Source organism: Coregonus lavaretus (assembly GCF_964263955.1).
Source record: "Coregonus lavaretus genome assembly, chromosome: 2".
NCBI lineage: Eukaryota > Metazoa > Chordata > Actinopteri > Salmoniformes > Salmonidae > Coregonus > Coregonus lavaretus.
The window spans coordinates 30,118,092-30,133,376 of NC_139989.1; the positions used below are offsets into that span (position 1 = coordinate 30,118,092).

General features: G+C 44.6%; 1 protein-coding gene across 1 annotated transcript in view; it reads left to right on the top strand.

Annotated features, from left to right (window-relative positions):
• Positions 1–15,285, top strand: part of LOC311143377 (transient receptor potential cation channel subfamily M member 4-like) — a 98,989-nt gene that overhangs the window by 56,828 nt on the left and 26,876 nt on the right. The window contains exons 13-17 of the mRNA XM_084179213.1: positions 2,814–2,942; positions 10,154–10,283; positions 12,210–12,355; positions 12,697–12,809; positions 15,146–15,253. Of these exons, the coding sequence (XP_084035339.1) occupies positions 2,814–2,942; positions 10,154–10,283; positions 12,210–12,355; positions 12,697–12,809; positions 15,146–15,253 (626 nt within the window). The remainder of the gene's footprint in view (positions 1–2,813; positions 2,943–10,153; positions 10,284–12,209; positions 12,356–12,696; positions 12,810–15,145; positions 15,254–15,285) is intronic.

Genomic DNA, 15,285 nt, shown 5'->3' on the forward strand with positions numbered 1-15,285 from the left:
TTTTAGGTTATTGTCCTGCTGAAAGGTGAATTCATCTCCCAGTGTCTGGTGGAAAGCAGCCTGAACCAGGTTTTTCTGTAGGATTTTGCCTGTGCTTAGCTCAATTACGTTTATTTTTTATCCTGATAACCTTGGAACAGGGGGAATAGTTTATTTATGGCTGATTTAAAGATCAAATCGTCAACCCTGTAACGGTCAACCCTGTTACGTTCAACCCTGAAAGGCACTGTAATAAGCTTCTATTCCCCCTGTTACAAGGTTATTTATGGCTGATTAAATGGGCGGCAGGTAGCTTAGTGGTTAAGAGCGTTGTGACAGTAACCGAAAGGTTGCTGGTTCTAATCCCCGAGCCGACTAGGTGAAAAATCTGTCGATGTGCCCTTGAGCAAGGCACTTAACCCAAATTGCTCCTGTAAGTCGCTCTGGATAAGAGCGTCTACTAAATGACTAATAAAAAATAAAAAATGTAAGATCAGATCGTCAATCCTGTTACGTTCAAACCTGAAATATATATATTTTTTTATTAAGTTACACTACCCAAAAGGTACTCATTGGAGGATCGACCCATAGGTAAAATAATGAAGGGAATACCAGATACATTCACAAATATTCCCATATAGGTACAGTTTAAAACATTCTCACACCTATCTTTTTAAACGTAACAGATTACTAAAACTCTTGATATTGAAGTTATAAACACTGAGGTAAACACTAGTGAGGGAAACAAGTATTTGATCCCCTGCTGATATTGTACGTTTGCCCACTGACAAAGAAATGAGCAGTCTATAATTTTAATGGTAGGTTTATTTGAACAGTGAGAGACAGAATAACAACAAAAACATCCAGAAAAACGCATGTCAAAAATGTTATACATTGATTTGCATTTTAATGAGGGAAATAAGTATTTGACCCCCTCTCAATCAGAAAGATTTCTGGCTCCCAGGTGTCTTTTATACAGGTAACGAGCTGAGATTAGGAGCACACTCTTAAAGGGAGTGCTCCTAATCTCAGCTTGTTACCTGTATAAAAGACACCTGTCCACAGAAGCAATCAATCAATTCGATTTTAAACTCTCCACCATGGCCAAGACCAAAGAGCTCTCCAAGGATGTCAGGGACAAGATTGTAGACCTACACAAGGCTGGAATGGGCTACAAGACCATCGCCAAGCAGCTTGGTGAGAAGGTGACAACAGTCGGTGCGATTATTCGCAAATGGAAGAAACACAAAAGAACTGTCAATCTCCCTCAGCCTGGGGCTCCATGCAAGATCTCACCTCGTGGAGTTGCAATGATCATGAGAACGGTGAGGAATCAGCCCAGAACTACACGGGAGGATCTTGTCAATGCTCTCAAGGCAGCTGGGACCATATTCTCCAAGAAAATAATTGGTAACACATTATGCCGTGAAGGACTGAAATCCTGCAGCGCCCGCAAGGTCCCCTTGCTCAAGAAAGCACATATACAGGCCCTTCTGAAGTTTGCCAATGAACATCTGAATGATTCAGAGGAGAACTGGGTGACAGTGTTGTGGTCAGATGAGACCAAAATGGAGCTCTTTGGCATCAACTCAACTCGCCGTGTTTGGAGGAAGAGGAATGCTGCCTATGACTCCAAGAACACCATCCCCACCGTCAAACATGGAGGTGGAAACATTATGCTTTGGGGGTGTTTTTCTGCTAAGGGGACAGGACAACTTCACCGCATCAAAGGGACGATGGACGGAGCCATGTACCGTCAAATCTTGGGTGAGAACCTCCTTCCCTCAGCCAGGGCATTGAAAATGGGTCGTGGATGGGTATTCCAGCATGACAATGACCCAAAACATACAGCCAAGGCAACAAAGGAGTGGCTCAAGAAGGAGCACATTAAGGTCCTGGAGTGGCCTAGCCAGTCTCCAGACCTTAATCCCATAGAAAATCTGTGGAGGGAGCTGAAGGTTCGAGTTGCCAAACGTCAGCCTCGAAACCTTAATGACTTGGAAAAGATCTGCAAAGAGGAGTGGGACAAAATCCCTCCTGAGATGTGTGCAAACCTGGTGGCCAACTACAAGAAACATCTGACCTCTGTGATTGCCAACAAGGGTTTTGCAGAGGGGTCAAATACTTATTTCCCTCATTAAAATGCAAATCAATTTATAACATTTTTGACATGTGTTTTTCTGGATTTTTGTTGTTGTTATTCTGTCTCTCACTGTTCAAATACACCTACCATTAAAATTATAGACTGATCATGTCTTTGTCAGTGGGCAAACGTACAAAATCAGCAGGGGATCAAATACTTTTTTCCCTCAGTGTATATATATATATATATTTTTTTTAAAGCTCATTTAGATTCAGAACAGTTTATGTAGAACCCTTCTTGCCTTTCAATCATTCTTCCCTTATAATGAATCATCAAAGAACCCTTTCTTCAAAAAAAGGTTCTAGGTAGAACCCTTTGCCTTACAAAGAAACCTCAGTTTCCATAAAGGGTTCTTAAGATGAAAACAGTTCTTGGTAGAACCTTATCCCTTCCGCAAACAACTATTTTAGAACCCTTTTTCCTAAGTGTGTAGTGCACTACTTTTGACCAGGGTCCATGAATTACAAATGCATCTGTTCTCAATGCCAAGGTCCAGTGATGTGAACTAGGCCTACTTATTCATGTTATAGAGTAGACTCCACTCCACCAATATAGTTGAATTATCAACACTGCTAAGGTTATACCACTGCATGACTTGCCATAGAATGTAACTGTGACTGCTGTGCTAACCAAGCTGTATTCACTCTCTCTCTCTCGATCTCTCGCTCTATATATCTCTCTCCCCTCTCAGCAAGTGAATAAGTTGTTGCTGGGGGATTGTTCGTACAGGGAGCAGAGCTGTCTCAACCCGTGGGCCTCTCTGTTCATCTGGGCTGTGCTGCAGAACCGCAGCGAGATGGCCGTCTACTTCTGGGAGATGGTAATTTATTTATTTATTATTTTATTTAACTGACCAGGTGAGTCAGTTAATAATGTATGGGAACAGGCAGCTGTAATGACAATGATAACAATTACTCTCAAATGAGTGCTTCATTCTATAGCTAGAGGACTCCTGATATCTTCAGGAGTGATAAGTATAATTTTTGTCTATCTGGTACTGTTTTCTTGCTAGCTAGGGCGATCTACTTTAAGTGCTGCCTGTCTTCCCAGTAGCCTAGTTGGTGTGTAAACTGCTGACTGCTATTAACCTGCAAATTATTGTTCAAATCAAATGTTATTGGTCACACACACACATATTAACCTAGCTCCAACAGTGCAGTAGTGTCTAACAATTCACAACAATACACACGAATCTAAAAGTAAAATAATGGAATTAAGAAAGATATAAATATTAGGACGAGCAATGTCGGAGTGGCAATGACTAAAATACAGTAGAATAGAATACAGTATATACAGTCGTGGTCAAAAGTTGAGAATGACACAAGTATTGGTCTTCACAAAGTTCGCTGCTTCAGTGTTATGATATATTTGTCAGATGTTAATATGGTATACTGAAGTATAATTACAAGCATTCCATGAGTGTCAATGGCTTTTATTGACAATTACATTAAGTTTATGCAAAGAGTCAATATATATTTTTCAAGACCTCTGCAATCCGCCCTGGCATGCTGTCAATTAACTTCTGGGCCACATCCTGACTGATGGCAGCCCATTCTTGCATAATCAATGCTTGGAGTTAGTCAGAATTTGTGGGTTTTTGTTTGTCCACCCGCCTATTGAGGATCGACCACAAGTTCTCAATGGGATTAAGATCTGGGGAGTTTCCTGGCCATGGACCCAAAATGTTGATGTTTTGTTCCCCGAGCCACTTAGTTATCACTTTTGCCTTATGGCAAGGTGCTCCATCATGCTGTTCATGGATGGTTGGGAGAAGTTGCTCTCTGAGGATGTGTTGGTACCATTCTTTATTCATGGCTGTGTTCTTAGGCAAAATTGTGAGTGAGCCCACTCCCTTGGCTGAGAAGCAACCCCACACATGAATGGTCTCAGGATGCTTTACTGTTGGCATGACACAGGACTGATGGTAGCGCTCACCTTGTCTTCTCCGGACAAGGTGTTTTCTGGATGCCCCAAACAATCAGAAAGGGGATTCATCAGAGAAAATGACTTTACCCCAGTCCTCAGCAGTCCAATCCCTGTAACTTTTGCAGAATATCAGTCTGTCCCTGAAGTGGCTTCTTTGCTGCCCTTCTTGACACCAGGACATCCTCCAAAAGTCTTCGCCTCACTGTACGTGCAGATGCACTCACACTTGCCTGCTGCCATTCCTGAGCAAGCTCTGCACTTGTGATGCCCCGATCCCGCAGCTGAATCAACTTTAGGAGACGGTCCTGGCGCTTGCTGGACTTTCTTGGGCGCCCTGACGCCTTCTTCACAACAATTGAACCTCTCTCCTTGAAGTTCTTGATGATCTGATAAATGGTTGATTTAGGTGCAATCTTACTAGCTGCAATATCCTTGCCTGTGAAGCCCTTTTTGTGCAAAGCAATGATGACGGCACGTGTTTCCTTGCAGGTAACCATGGTTAACATTTCAAGCACCACCCTCCTTTTAAAGCTTCCAGTCTGTTATTCTAACTCAATCAGCATGACAGAGTGATCTCCAGCCTTGTTCTCGTCAACACTCTCACCTGTGTTAACGATAGAATCACTGACATGATGTCAGCTGGTCCTTTTGTGGCAGGGCTGAAATGCAGTGGAAATGTTTTTTTGGGATTAAGTTAATTTTCATGGCACAGAGGGACTTTACAATTAATTGCAATTCATCTGATCACTCTTCATGACATTCTGTAGTATATGCAAATTGCCATTATCAAAACTGAGGCAGAAGACTTTGTGAAAATTAGTATTTGTGTTATTCTCAAAACATTTGACCATGACTGTACATATGAAATGAGTAAAGCATTATGTAAACATTATTAAAGTGACTAGTGTTCCATTATTAAAGTGACCAGTAATTCCGGCTAGTGATGGCTATTTAACAGTCTGATGGCCTTGAGATAGAAGCTGTTTTTCAGTCTCTCGGTCCCAGCTTTTATGCACCTGTACGCCTTCTGGATGGTAGCGGGGTGAACAGGTCGTCGCTCGGGTGGTTCATGTCCTTGATGATCTTTTTGGTCTTCCTGTGTCATCGGGTGTTGTAGGTGTCCTGGAGGGCAGGCAGTGTGCTCCCGGTGATGCGTTGGGCATACCGCACCACCCTCTGGAGAGCCCTGTGGTTGTGGGTGGTGCAGTTGCCGTACCAGGCGGTGATACAGCCCGACAGGATGCTCTCAATTGTGCCTCTGCAAATGGGGTCTTAGTGCCAAGTCAAATTTCTTCAGCCTCCTGAGGTTGAGGAGGTGCTGTTGCGCCTTCTTCACCACACTGTCTGTGTGGGTGGACCATTTCAGATTGTCAGTGATGTTTACGCCGAGGAACTTGAAGCTTTCCACCTTCTCCACTGCGGTCCTGTTGATGTGGATTCTGAAGTCCACGATCAGCTCCTTTGTTTTGTTGACCCTGAGGGAGAGGTTGTTTTCCTGGCTCCACTCCGCCATCTCACCTCCTCCCTGTAGGCTGTCTCGTCATTGTTGGTAATCAAGCGTACTACTGTTGTGTCGTCTGCAAACATGATGATTGAGTTGGAGGCCTGCGTTGCCACGCAGTCATGGGTGAACAGGGAGTACAGGAAGGGGCTGAGCGCGCACCCTTGTGGGGCCCCTGTGTTGAGGATTAGCGAAGTGGAGGTGTTGTTTCCTACCTTCACCACCTCGGGGTGGCCCGTCAGGAAGTCCAGGACCCAGTTGCACAGGGCGGGGTTCAGACCCAGGACCCCGAGCTTAACGATGAGCTTGGAGGGTACTATGGTGTTGAAGGCTGAGCTATAGTCAATGAACAGCATTCTTACATAGGTATTCCTCATGTCCAAATGGGATAGGGAAGTGTGCAGTGCGATGGCGATTGTATCGTCTGTGGATCTATTGGGGCGGTATGCAAATTGAAGTGGGTCTAGGGTGTCAGGTAAGGTAGAGGTGATATGATCCTTAACTAGCCTCTCAAAGCACTTCATGATGACAGAAGTGAGTGCTAAAGGCCGATAGTCATTGAGTTCAGTTACCTTTGCTTTCTTGGGTACAGGAACAATGGTAGACATCTTGAAGCAAATGGGGACAGCCGACTGGGATAGGGAGAGATTGAATATGTCTGTAAACACCAGCCAGCTGGTCTGCGCATGCTTTGAGGACACAGCTTGGGATGCCGTCTGGGCCGGCAGCCTTGCGAGGGTTAACACGCTTAAATGTCTTACTCACGTCGGCCATAGAGAACGAGAGCCCACAGTCCTTGGGAGCAGGTTGCGTCGGTGGCACTGTGTTATCCTCAAAGCAGGCAAAGAAGGTGTTTAGCTTGTCCGGGAGCAAGACGTCGGTGTCCGCGACATAGATGGTTTTCCCTTTGTAAGCCGTGATTGTCTGTAGACCCTGCCACATACGTCTCGTGTCTGAGCCGTTGAATTGTGACTCCACTTTGTCTCTGTACTGACGTTTTGCCTGTTTGATTGCCTTACGGAGGGAATAACTACACTGTTTGTATTCAACCATATTCCCAGTCACCTTGCCATCGTTAAATGCGGTGGTTCGCGCTTTCAGTTTTGCGCGAATGCTGCCTTCTATCAACGGTTTCTGGTTTGGGTAGGTTTTAATAGTCACAGTGGGAACAACATCGCCTATACACTTCCTGATGAACTCAGTCACCGTGTCCGTGTATACATCAATGTTATTCTCAGAGGTTACCCGGAACATATCCCAGTCCGCGTGATCACATCAACCAGGATTAAGGGTCAGGGCAATTTGCGACTGTTGTTTTCGTAGTCAGTGGCTGTATTGGTTTCTCCTCTCCTATGCAATCAGCAATTATTACCGGGAGGTGTGCTCTTCACCTTTGCAAGGCAATAAGAAAATAGTATTAGTACTTCAGTCTCCCTTGTTCTTCTCAGCGTCGCAAAACTAAGACCATCACCGAAACAAAGACGGTTTTGCCGAGTTGTTCTGCGGAATTATTCGAGGAAGGAAAGAGAGGAAGGCTCGACGCCACTCTCTCACTTGAATATCTTACCTAGTTATTTTCAGATTATCACATTTTGCTCTTTGGTAGCTTTATGTGTGTTTTCTATCCCAGTTCACTCCCCACCCCTTAGCTGCAACCCTTCTAATTTAGTGTACCCCGTGCGCACAACCCATGTGGAATTCCTTGTCTCTGGCAGCATTTGGAACTGCTGATCTGCGGTCAAGAACGCAGAGTTAATCTCAGTCTATGCTGCCTTTCAGTCCCTTGACTTTTTGGACCTTACATGGATCACCCCAGAGAACACTGCTACTCCAGCTGTTTTCTCTCATAGTCCGAGAGCATCTGGTCATCGTGGTAGTGGCACAGGGCTATTAATTTCTCCTAAATTGAGACTTTCTCTTTTCTCTCTCTCTCACCTGTCCATCTCCTCATTTAAATTCCATACTGTCACTTGTCCACTCAAGCTTAACATTGTTGTCATCTATCGCCCACCAGGTGCCCTTAGAGAGTCCCTAAATGAGCTTGACACCTTGATAAGCTCATTTCCTGACGATGGCTCACCGCTCTTCGTACTTCAACCTCCCGACGTCTGCCTTCGATTCATTTCTTTCCAACTCTCTCTTTCCCCTCCTTGCCTCTTTTGACCTCACCCTTTTCCACTCCCACGCACAAGGCAGGCAATACGCTTGACCTCATCTTTACTAGTGGCTGTTCGCTTATTAATCTCACTGCAACCCCCTCCAGGTATCTGATCACTACTTTGTTTCCTTTTCTGTCTCCCTTTCCTCCAACCCTAGCCACTCAACCCCTACCCAGATGCCCATGTGCCATCGCAACCTTTGCTCTCTATCTCCCACTACTCTATCCTCCTTTATCCTGTCATCTCTCCCTTCTGCTAAATCCCTTTTCCCTCCTGTCTCCTGATTCTGCCTCTTCAACCCTACTCTCCTCCCTTTACGCATCCTATGACTCGCACTGTCCCCTTTCCTCCCTCCTGCGCCGTGGCTAAGTGCCTCATTGAGAGCCTATAGAACAGGGCTGTGGGCAGCTGAGCAAAAATGGATCCAAACTAAACCTCCGGAGGACCTATCATCCTTTTACTCCCTCCTATCTACCTTATCTTCCTCTGTATCCACTGCTAAAGCCACTTTCTATCACTCTAAACTTCAAGCTTCAGCCTTTAACCCAAGGAAACTATTTTCCACCTTTTCCTCCCTCCTCCCTCTCTGCAGACGACTTTGTCAACCACTTTGAAAAGAAGGTTGAAGACATCTGCTCCTCATTCAATCAGCCTATTGAATCCACTGGTCCCACTCACACAGAACTACCCTATGCCTTGAGCTCTTTCTCCCCTCTCTCTCCAGATGAAATCCTGCGACTAGTGGTGTCAGGCCACCCGACAACCTGCCCGCTCGACCCCATCACTTCCTCCATTCTCCAGACCATCTCTGGAGACCTTCTCCCATTCCTCACCTCCCTCATCAACTCATCCCTGACCACTGGCTGTGTCCCCTCTGACTTCCAAATGGCCCGAGTCGCTCCCCTCCTCAAGAAACCAACACCTCGACTCCTCTGGCGTCAAAAACTACAGACCGGTCTCTGTTCATTATTTTATTTCCAAAACACTTGAGCGTACTGTCTCTGATCAAGTCTCTCGCTATCTCTCTCAGAACGATCCTAACCAGTTAGGCTTCAAGACGGGTCACTCAACCAAGACTGCTCTTCTCTGTGTCACAGAGGCTCTCCGCACTGCGAAAGCTGACTCTCTCTCCTCTGTTCTCATCCTCCTAGATCTAGCCACTGCCTTCAACACCATGAACCATCCTCCTCTCCACCCTCTCAGGGCTGGGCGTCTCTGCACACTCTTGGATTGCATCCTACCTGGCAGGTGATGTGGAGAGGATCTGTGTCTACACCACGTACTCTCACTACTGGTGTCCCCCAGGGCTCGGTTCTAGGCCCACTCCTCTTCTCTCTATACACCAAGTCACTCGGCTCTGTCATATCTTCACATGGTCTCTCCTATCATTGCTATGCGGCTGGCACTCATCTACTTTTCTCCTTCCCCCCTTCTGACACCTAGGTGGCGACACGCATCTCTGCATGACTGGCAGATATCTCAGCTTGGATGTTGGCCCACCACCTCAAGCTCAACCTCGACAAGACGGAGCTGCTTTTCCTCCCGGGGAAGGCCTGCCTGCTCCAAGACCTCTCCATCACAGTTGACAACTCAACGGTGTCCCCATCCCAGAGTGCAAAGAACCTTGACGTGACCCTGGACAACACCCTGTCGTTCTCTACAAACATCAAAGCAGTGACTCGCTCCTGCAAGTTAATGCTCTACAACATCCGTAGAGTACGACCCTACCTCACACAGGAAGCGGCGCAGGTCCTAATCCAGGTGCTTGTCATCTCCCATCTGGACTACTGCAACTCGCTGTTGGCTGGGCTCCCCGCTTGTGCCATCAAACCCCTGCAATTTATCCAGAACGTTGCAGCCCGCCTGGTGTTCAACCTTTCCAAGTTCTCCCATTTCACCCTGCTCCTCCGCACACTCCACTGGCTTCCAGTTGAAGCCCACATCCACTACATCACCATGGTACTTGCCTATAGAGCAGCAAGTGGAACTGCCCTTCCCTACCTTCAGGCTATGCCCAACACCCCAACCCGAGCACTCCGTTCTGCCACCTCTGGTCACTTGGCCCTCCCATCCTTACGGGAGGGTAGCTCCCGCTCAGCCCAGTCCAAGCTCTTCTCTGTCCTGGCACCCCAATGGTGGAACCCTGTCCATCTTCCGAAAACAACCTCTTCAAAGTGTATCTTAAATACACTTTGTCCCACCTATCTATCTTAAGATGAATGCACTAACTGTACGTCGCTCTGGATCAGAGTGTCTGCTAAATGACTAAAATGTAAATGTAAATGCTTGAAGTTAAACTAATCTGTAGAAAAATGCATTAATTTACGAATGCACAGACGCATTTTAGCATTGATCTCTCCCCTTTTTATATCCCCTTCTCTCTTTCTCTCTCTCTCCCCCTCGCTCTCTCTTCCTCTCTCTCCCCCCTCTCCCTCTCTCCTCCAGGGAGGGGAGTCTGTCCACAGTGCTCTGGCAGGCTGTAAGATTCTGAGGGAGCTGTCTAAGCTGGAGAGTGAGACGGAGACCAAACTCTCTATGAAGGAGCTGGCCCAGAAGTTTGAGAACTTGGCCCTTGGTGGGTTAGCCTTATTCTGGCTGTGTATTTGTACTGTGAGGATGTCAATTTAGTGGTTATTAACTCTGTTATGCATACAGTGGGGAAAAAAAGTATTTAGTCAGCCACCAATTGTGCAAGTTCTCCCACTTAAAAAGATGAGAGAGGCCTGTAATTTTCATCATAGGTACACGTCAACTATGACAGACAAACTGAGAAAAGAAAATCCAGAAAATCACATTGTAGGATTTTTAATGAATTTATTTGCAAATTATGGTGGAAAATAAGTATTTGGTCACCTACAAACAAGCAATATTTCTGGCTCTCACAGACCTGTAACTTCTTCTTTAAGAGGCTCCTCTGTCCTCCACTCGTTACCTGTATTAATGGCACCTGTTTGAACTTGTTATCAGTATAAAAGACACCTGTCCACAACCTCAAACAGTCACACTCCAAACTCCACTATAGCCAAGACCAAAGAGCTGTCAAAGGACACCAGAAACAAAATTGTAGACCTGCACCAGGCTGGGAAGTCTGAATCTGCAATAGGTAAGCAGCTTGGTTTGAAGAAATCAACTGTGGGAGCAATTATTAGGAAATGGAAGACATACAAGACCACTGATAATCTCCCTCGATCTGGGGCTCCACGCAAGATCTCACCCCGTGGGGTCAAAATGATCACAAGAACGGTGAGCAAAAATCCCAGAACCACACGGGGGGACCTAGTGAATGACCTGCAGAGAGCTGGGACCAAAGTAACAAAGCCTACCATCAGTAACACACTACGCCGCCAGGGACTCAAATCCTGCAGTGCTAGACGTGTCCCCCTGCTTAAGCCAGTACATGTCCAGGCCCGTCTGAAGTTTGCTAGAGTGCATCCAGAAGAGGATTGGGAGAATGTCATATGGTCAGATGAAACCAAAATATAACTTTTTGGTAAAAACTCAACTCGTCGTGTTTGGAGGACAAAGAATGCTGAGTTGCATCCAAAGAACACCATACCTACTGTGAAGCATGGGAGTGAAAACATCATACTTTGGGGCTGTTTTTCTGCAAAGGGACCAGGACGACTGATCCGTGTAAAGGAAAGAATGAATGGGGCCATGTATCGTGAGATTTTGAGTGAAAACCTCCTTCCATCAGCAAGGGCATTGAAGATGAAACGTGGCTGAGTCTTTCAGCATGACAATGATCCCAAACACACCGCCCGGGCAACGAAGGAGTGGCTTCGTAAGAAGCATTTCAAGGTCCTGGAGTCTCCAGATCTCAACCCCATAGAAAATCTTTGGAGGGAGTTGAAAGTCCGTGTTGCCCAGCGACAGCCCCAAAACATCACTGCTCTAGAGGAGATATGCATGGAGGAATGGGCCAAAATACCAGCAACAGTGTGTGAAAACCTTGTGAAGACTTACAGAAAACGTTTGACCTGTGTCATTGCCAACAAAGGGTATATAACAAAGTATTGAGAAACTTTTGTTATTGACCAAATACTTATTTTCCACCATAATTTGCAAATAAATTCATTAAAAATCCTACAATGTGATTTTCTGGATTTATTTTCCTCATTTTGTCTGTCATAGTTGACGTGTACCTATGATGAAAATTACAGGCCTCTCTCATCTTTTTAAGTGGGAGAACTTGCACAATTGGTGGCTGACTAAATACTTTTTTTCCCCACTGTACATGTGAGCAGCTTATATTTTGAGAGTGAAGGTTACCCCATAATGCCTAGTAGCGGGTCCGCATCAGACCGCAAGGGACCACCTGTTCTGAAAGTCTGCTGGACGGTATCCCAGTCTGGGACCATTTGCAATGCTTTCACACTCAATGTCTTTAAGATGAGGACTGAAGCAAATCAATCCGCACTCCTAATGGGAAACCTAATGTGACCTGTGTCCTCTCTATAGACGTCTTCAGTGAGTGTTAACCCTTTAATCATCTCTCTAGACGTGTTCAGTGAGTGCTACCAGAGCAGTGAGAGCCGCTCTTTCACCCTCCTTATAAGGCAGTCTCCAGTGTGGGGCAAAGCTACTTGTCTGCAGATGGCCACCTCAGCCGACGCCCGCCACTTCTTCAGCCACGATGGTGTGCAGGTCTGTACTAAACTCAGGGGTCAGAGGTCATGGTGTGTGTGTTTGTGTGTGCATGCATGCTTTGTGTGCTTGCTTATGTGGGTGTGAGATTCAAATCAAATTTGTCACATGCTTCGTTAACAACAGTGAAATGCTTACTTACGGGTCCTTTTCCAACAATGCAGAGTTAAAGATGAAGATAAAAAATTTAATAATCTGTGTGTGCGTGTGATCTGTGTTCACATTAATCTTTATAAAACTAACCAGCTCCTTAGATTTCCAGAGTGTTTGTGTTAGATCATGGAGGGTGGTTAATTGAAGTTTCTCAGGATCAACTCTGCTCCTACCTCTTCCTCTGGCAGTCTCTGCTGTCTCAGATCTGGTGGGGAGATATGAAGAGGAGCACGAAGGTCTGGAAATTGGTCCTCACCTTCTTCTTACCCCCCCTCATCTACACCAACCTCATCAGCTTCAGGTTAGTGTCTGTCTGTCTGAGAATTTCCAATCCATTAAAGGTGCAATATGCAGAAATCGCTCCGCCATTTCCTGGTTGCAAAAATTCTAATACTTAGCCTAATTTCAGTTTATGTGACAAAACAAGCAATGTATAGTGTAGAGAATCATTGTACCATCTAAACTGCTGTGAAATATATTTTAATTAACCATAAATATTGTATTTCAGCTGTTTGAAGCTGGTGTAAAAAACCAAAAGTGAAATACGCAAAAACAAAACTTAAGAACGGGAAGCATAGAAATAGCGCACATAAAATCAGATCTACCGCTTCTTAGACTTGCTTTCAATGAGAATGACAGATCTATAACTCACATTTCTATGTGAATTTGGTCAGGTCGCCCACAAAGTTACATATTATACATAATAAGCATTAAGATACAGAGGAGATTGGCTGCCCACATGAAAAAATACTACAGTTTACTATAGAATTCTATATACAGTACTACACACTGTAGTATCCCTTGATCATGTGTAGTACTTACTATAGATTTTTGTAGTATAATGTAGACTACTATAGTAAATACTACAGTAATGTCCGCAACAACAAAAGCACAGTCTGCAAAAACAAAGATAATACAACTAAAACACTACAGTATAATACAGTCCGCAAAAACACTACAGTAATTACTATAGTGTATATATATAAAATATAATCTAAGTTTATTTGTCACATGCACAGGATACAGAAGGTGTAAATGGTAAAGTGAAATGGTTACTTGCGTATTTGCATAGTAGCAATACATTTTTTTGAAAGTGTCCAGATAAAAATATTTTATCATTAGATGATGCTTACCCAGACACACTTGTCTAAGTTATAACCAACCTCAGCCACATCTAACTAAGTGGATGGGTCACTATTGTCTAGATCTAGACATGTACACGTTATTGTCTAGACATGTACACATGTTCATGAAATACAATAGATGGCCGTAGTCACCCCCAGACACACCTGGCTAACTTGATGGGTCATGTAATCATCTGGCAAAGTAGTGTATTTTGTTTAGACATGTAGCTAGCTAAACAATGAACCACAATCCCAACCCATGCTACTAGCAATACAAACAGATTGTCATAGCTAGCCACCATGCATTAAATGCTGTACTATGAATCTGCAGGTAGCTAAAGCTAACCAACTAGGTTCAATGTTAGGCTATAACTAGCAATGCAAATGGATTTCTGAGATACTAATAATATTACTACACAGATCATGCACGTAACGTTAGCTAGCGAGACAGCAAGCTAACGTTTGCTAGCTAGCTAACAGTATGCTTTAACTTGCAATGAAAACGACTTCGACAAAATTAGAAACGTATAATATCTGAAAATGTAGCTAGACTCTTACCCGTATACTGTACATGGATGAACGCTTCACTGCAGAGTGGAACCCCTTGTGTAATTTCCGTTTTGTTTGTACAGCTTGTTTGGGCCGTGTTGTGTCAAGTCACTCCGGTTTACACTGACCGTGTGCAGAAAGTAGTCCATCACAACTTTTTCCCACTTATCTTTGTCAATACTAAATTCAGGGCAGCAATGTTGTTGAGAGCAGTAGCAACACTCTTGCCGTTCTCTATGGCTAACGTTATAGCTTTACAAAAGCAGTGGTAGCTAGGATTATCTACACATACTGAGCAGCTCATGTTAAAGTCTGAAGCATGTTACATGTCAGACCAATCCGAACTCATCTCTCGGCATGTCCAGCCCATCCATTATCTCAGCCAATCATGGCTAGCGGGAAGGTTCCTGTCTTTTTCCGTGGCTAAACCAATTAGGCTCGTAATTTAACAATTTTATTTGTATTTACAGATGGCATACAAGTTTGTTAGTAAGGCACATGAAAGTTCACGTTCCAGAAGGCATTTTGATCATCAACAACAACAAAAAATACGTTCAAATGCCTCTCCTGTGAAGTAGTAATGTGTGACATATGCCAAGCGTCCTGAAACGGGTCACATATGAATATTTTGTGTATATTTGTGTTGTATTGTGCAGGGCACATTTGAAAAAGAGACCTTGTCTCTGTCTACCCTGGTAAAATTAAGGTAAAAAAATAAATAAACCTTTCCTTCACCACCAGCCTATCTTCCAATATCGTTCAAATTTTAAATTCGCAATGCTGACTTATTTTCCTATTTTCTTCCCCTTCGCAGGCTATCTTCTCTCTATCATCCACATTTTTTTATACGTGGAGCGTTCCTTATTTTCCTCATACGGGGTGAATTTGAGAAATTGGAAGCTGGTGGTGAAACTGTCTGTCGGTCTGTAATTTATTTCTCAATCTGTCTCTCTCTCTCTCTCAGGGAACATGAGGAAGAGGGGAAGTCAGAGGAGGTGCCTCATGGTCGAGACACAGAGAGTCTGGACGGAGGAGATGCCACTATGTTCTCCCTCTCCGACGTCATGCAAACGTAAACACACACGCATGCACGTAGTCATCCAT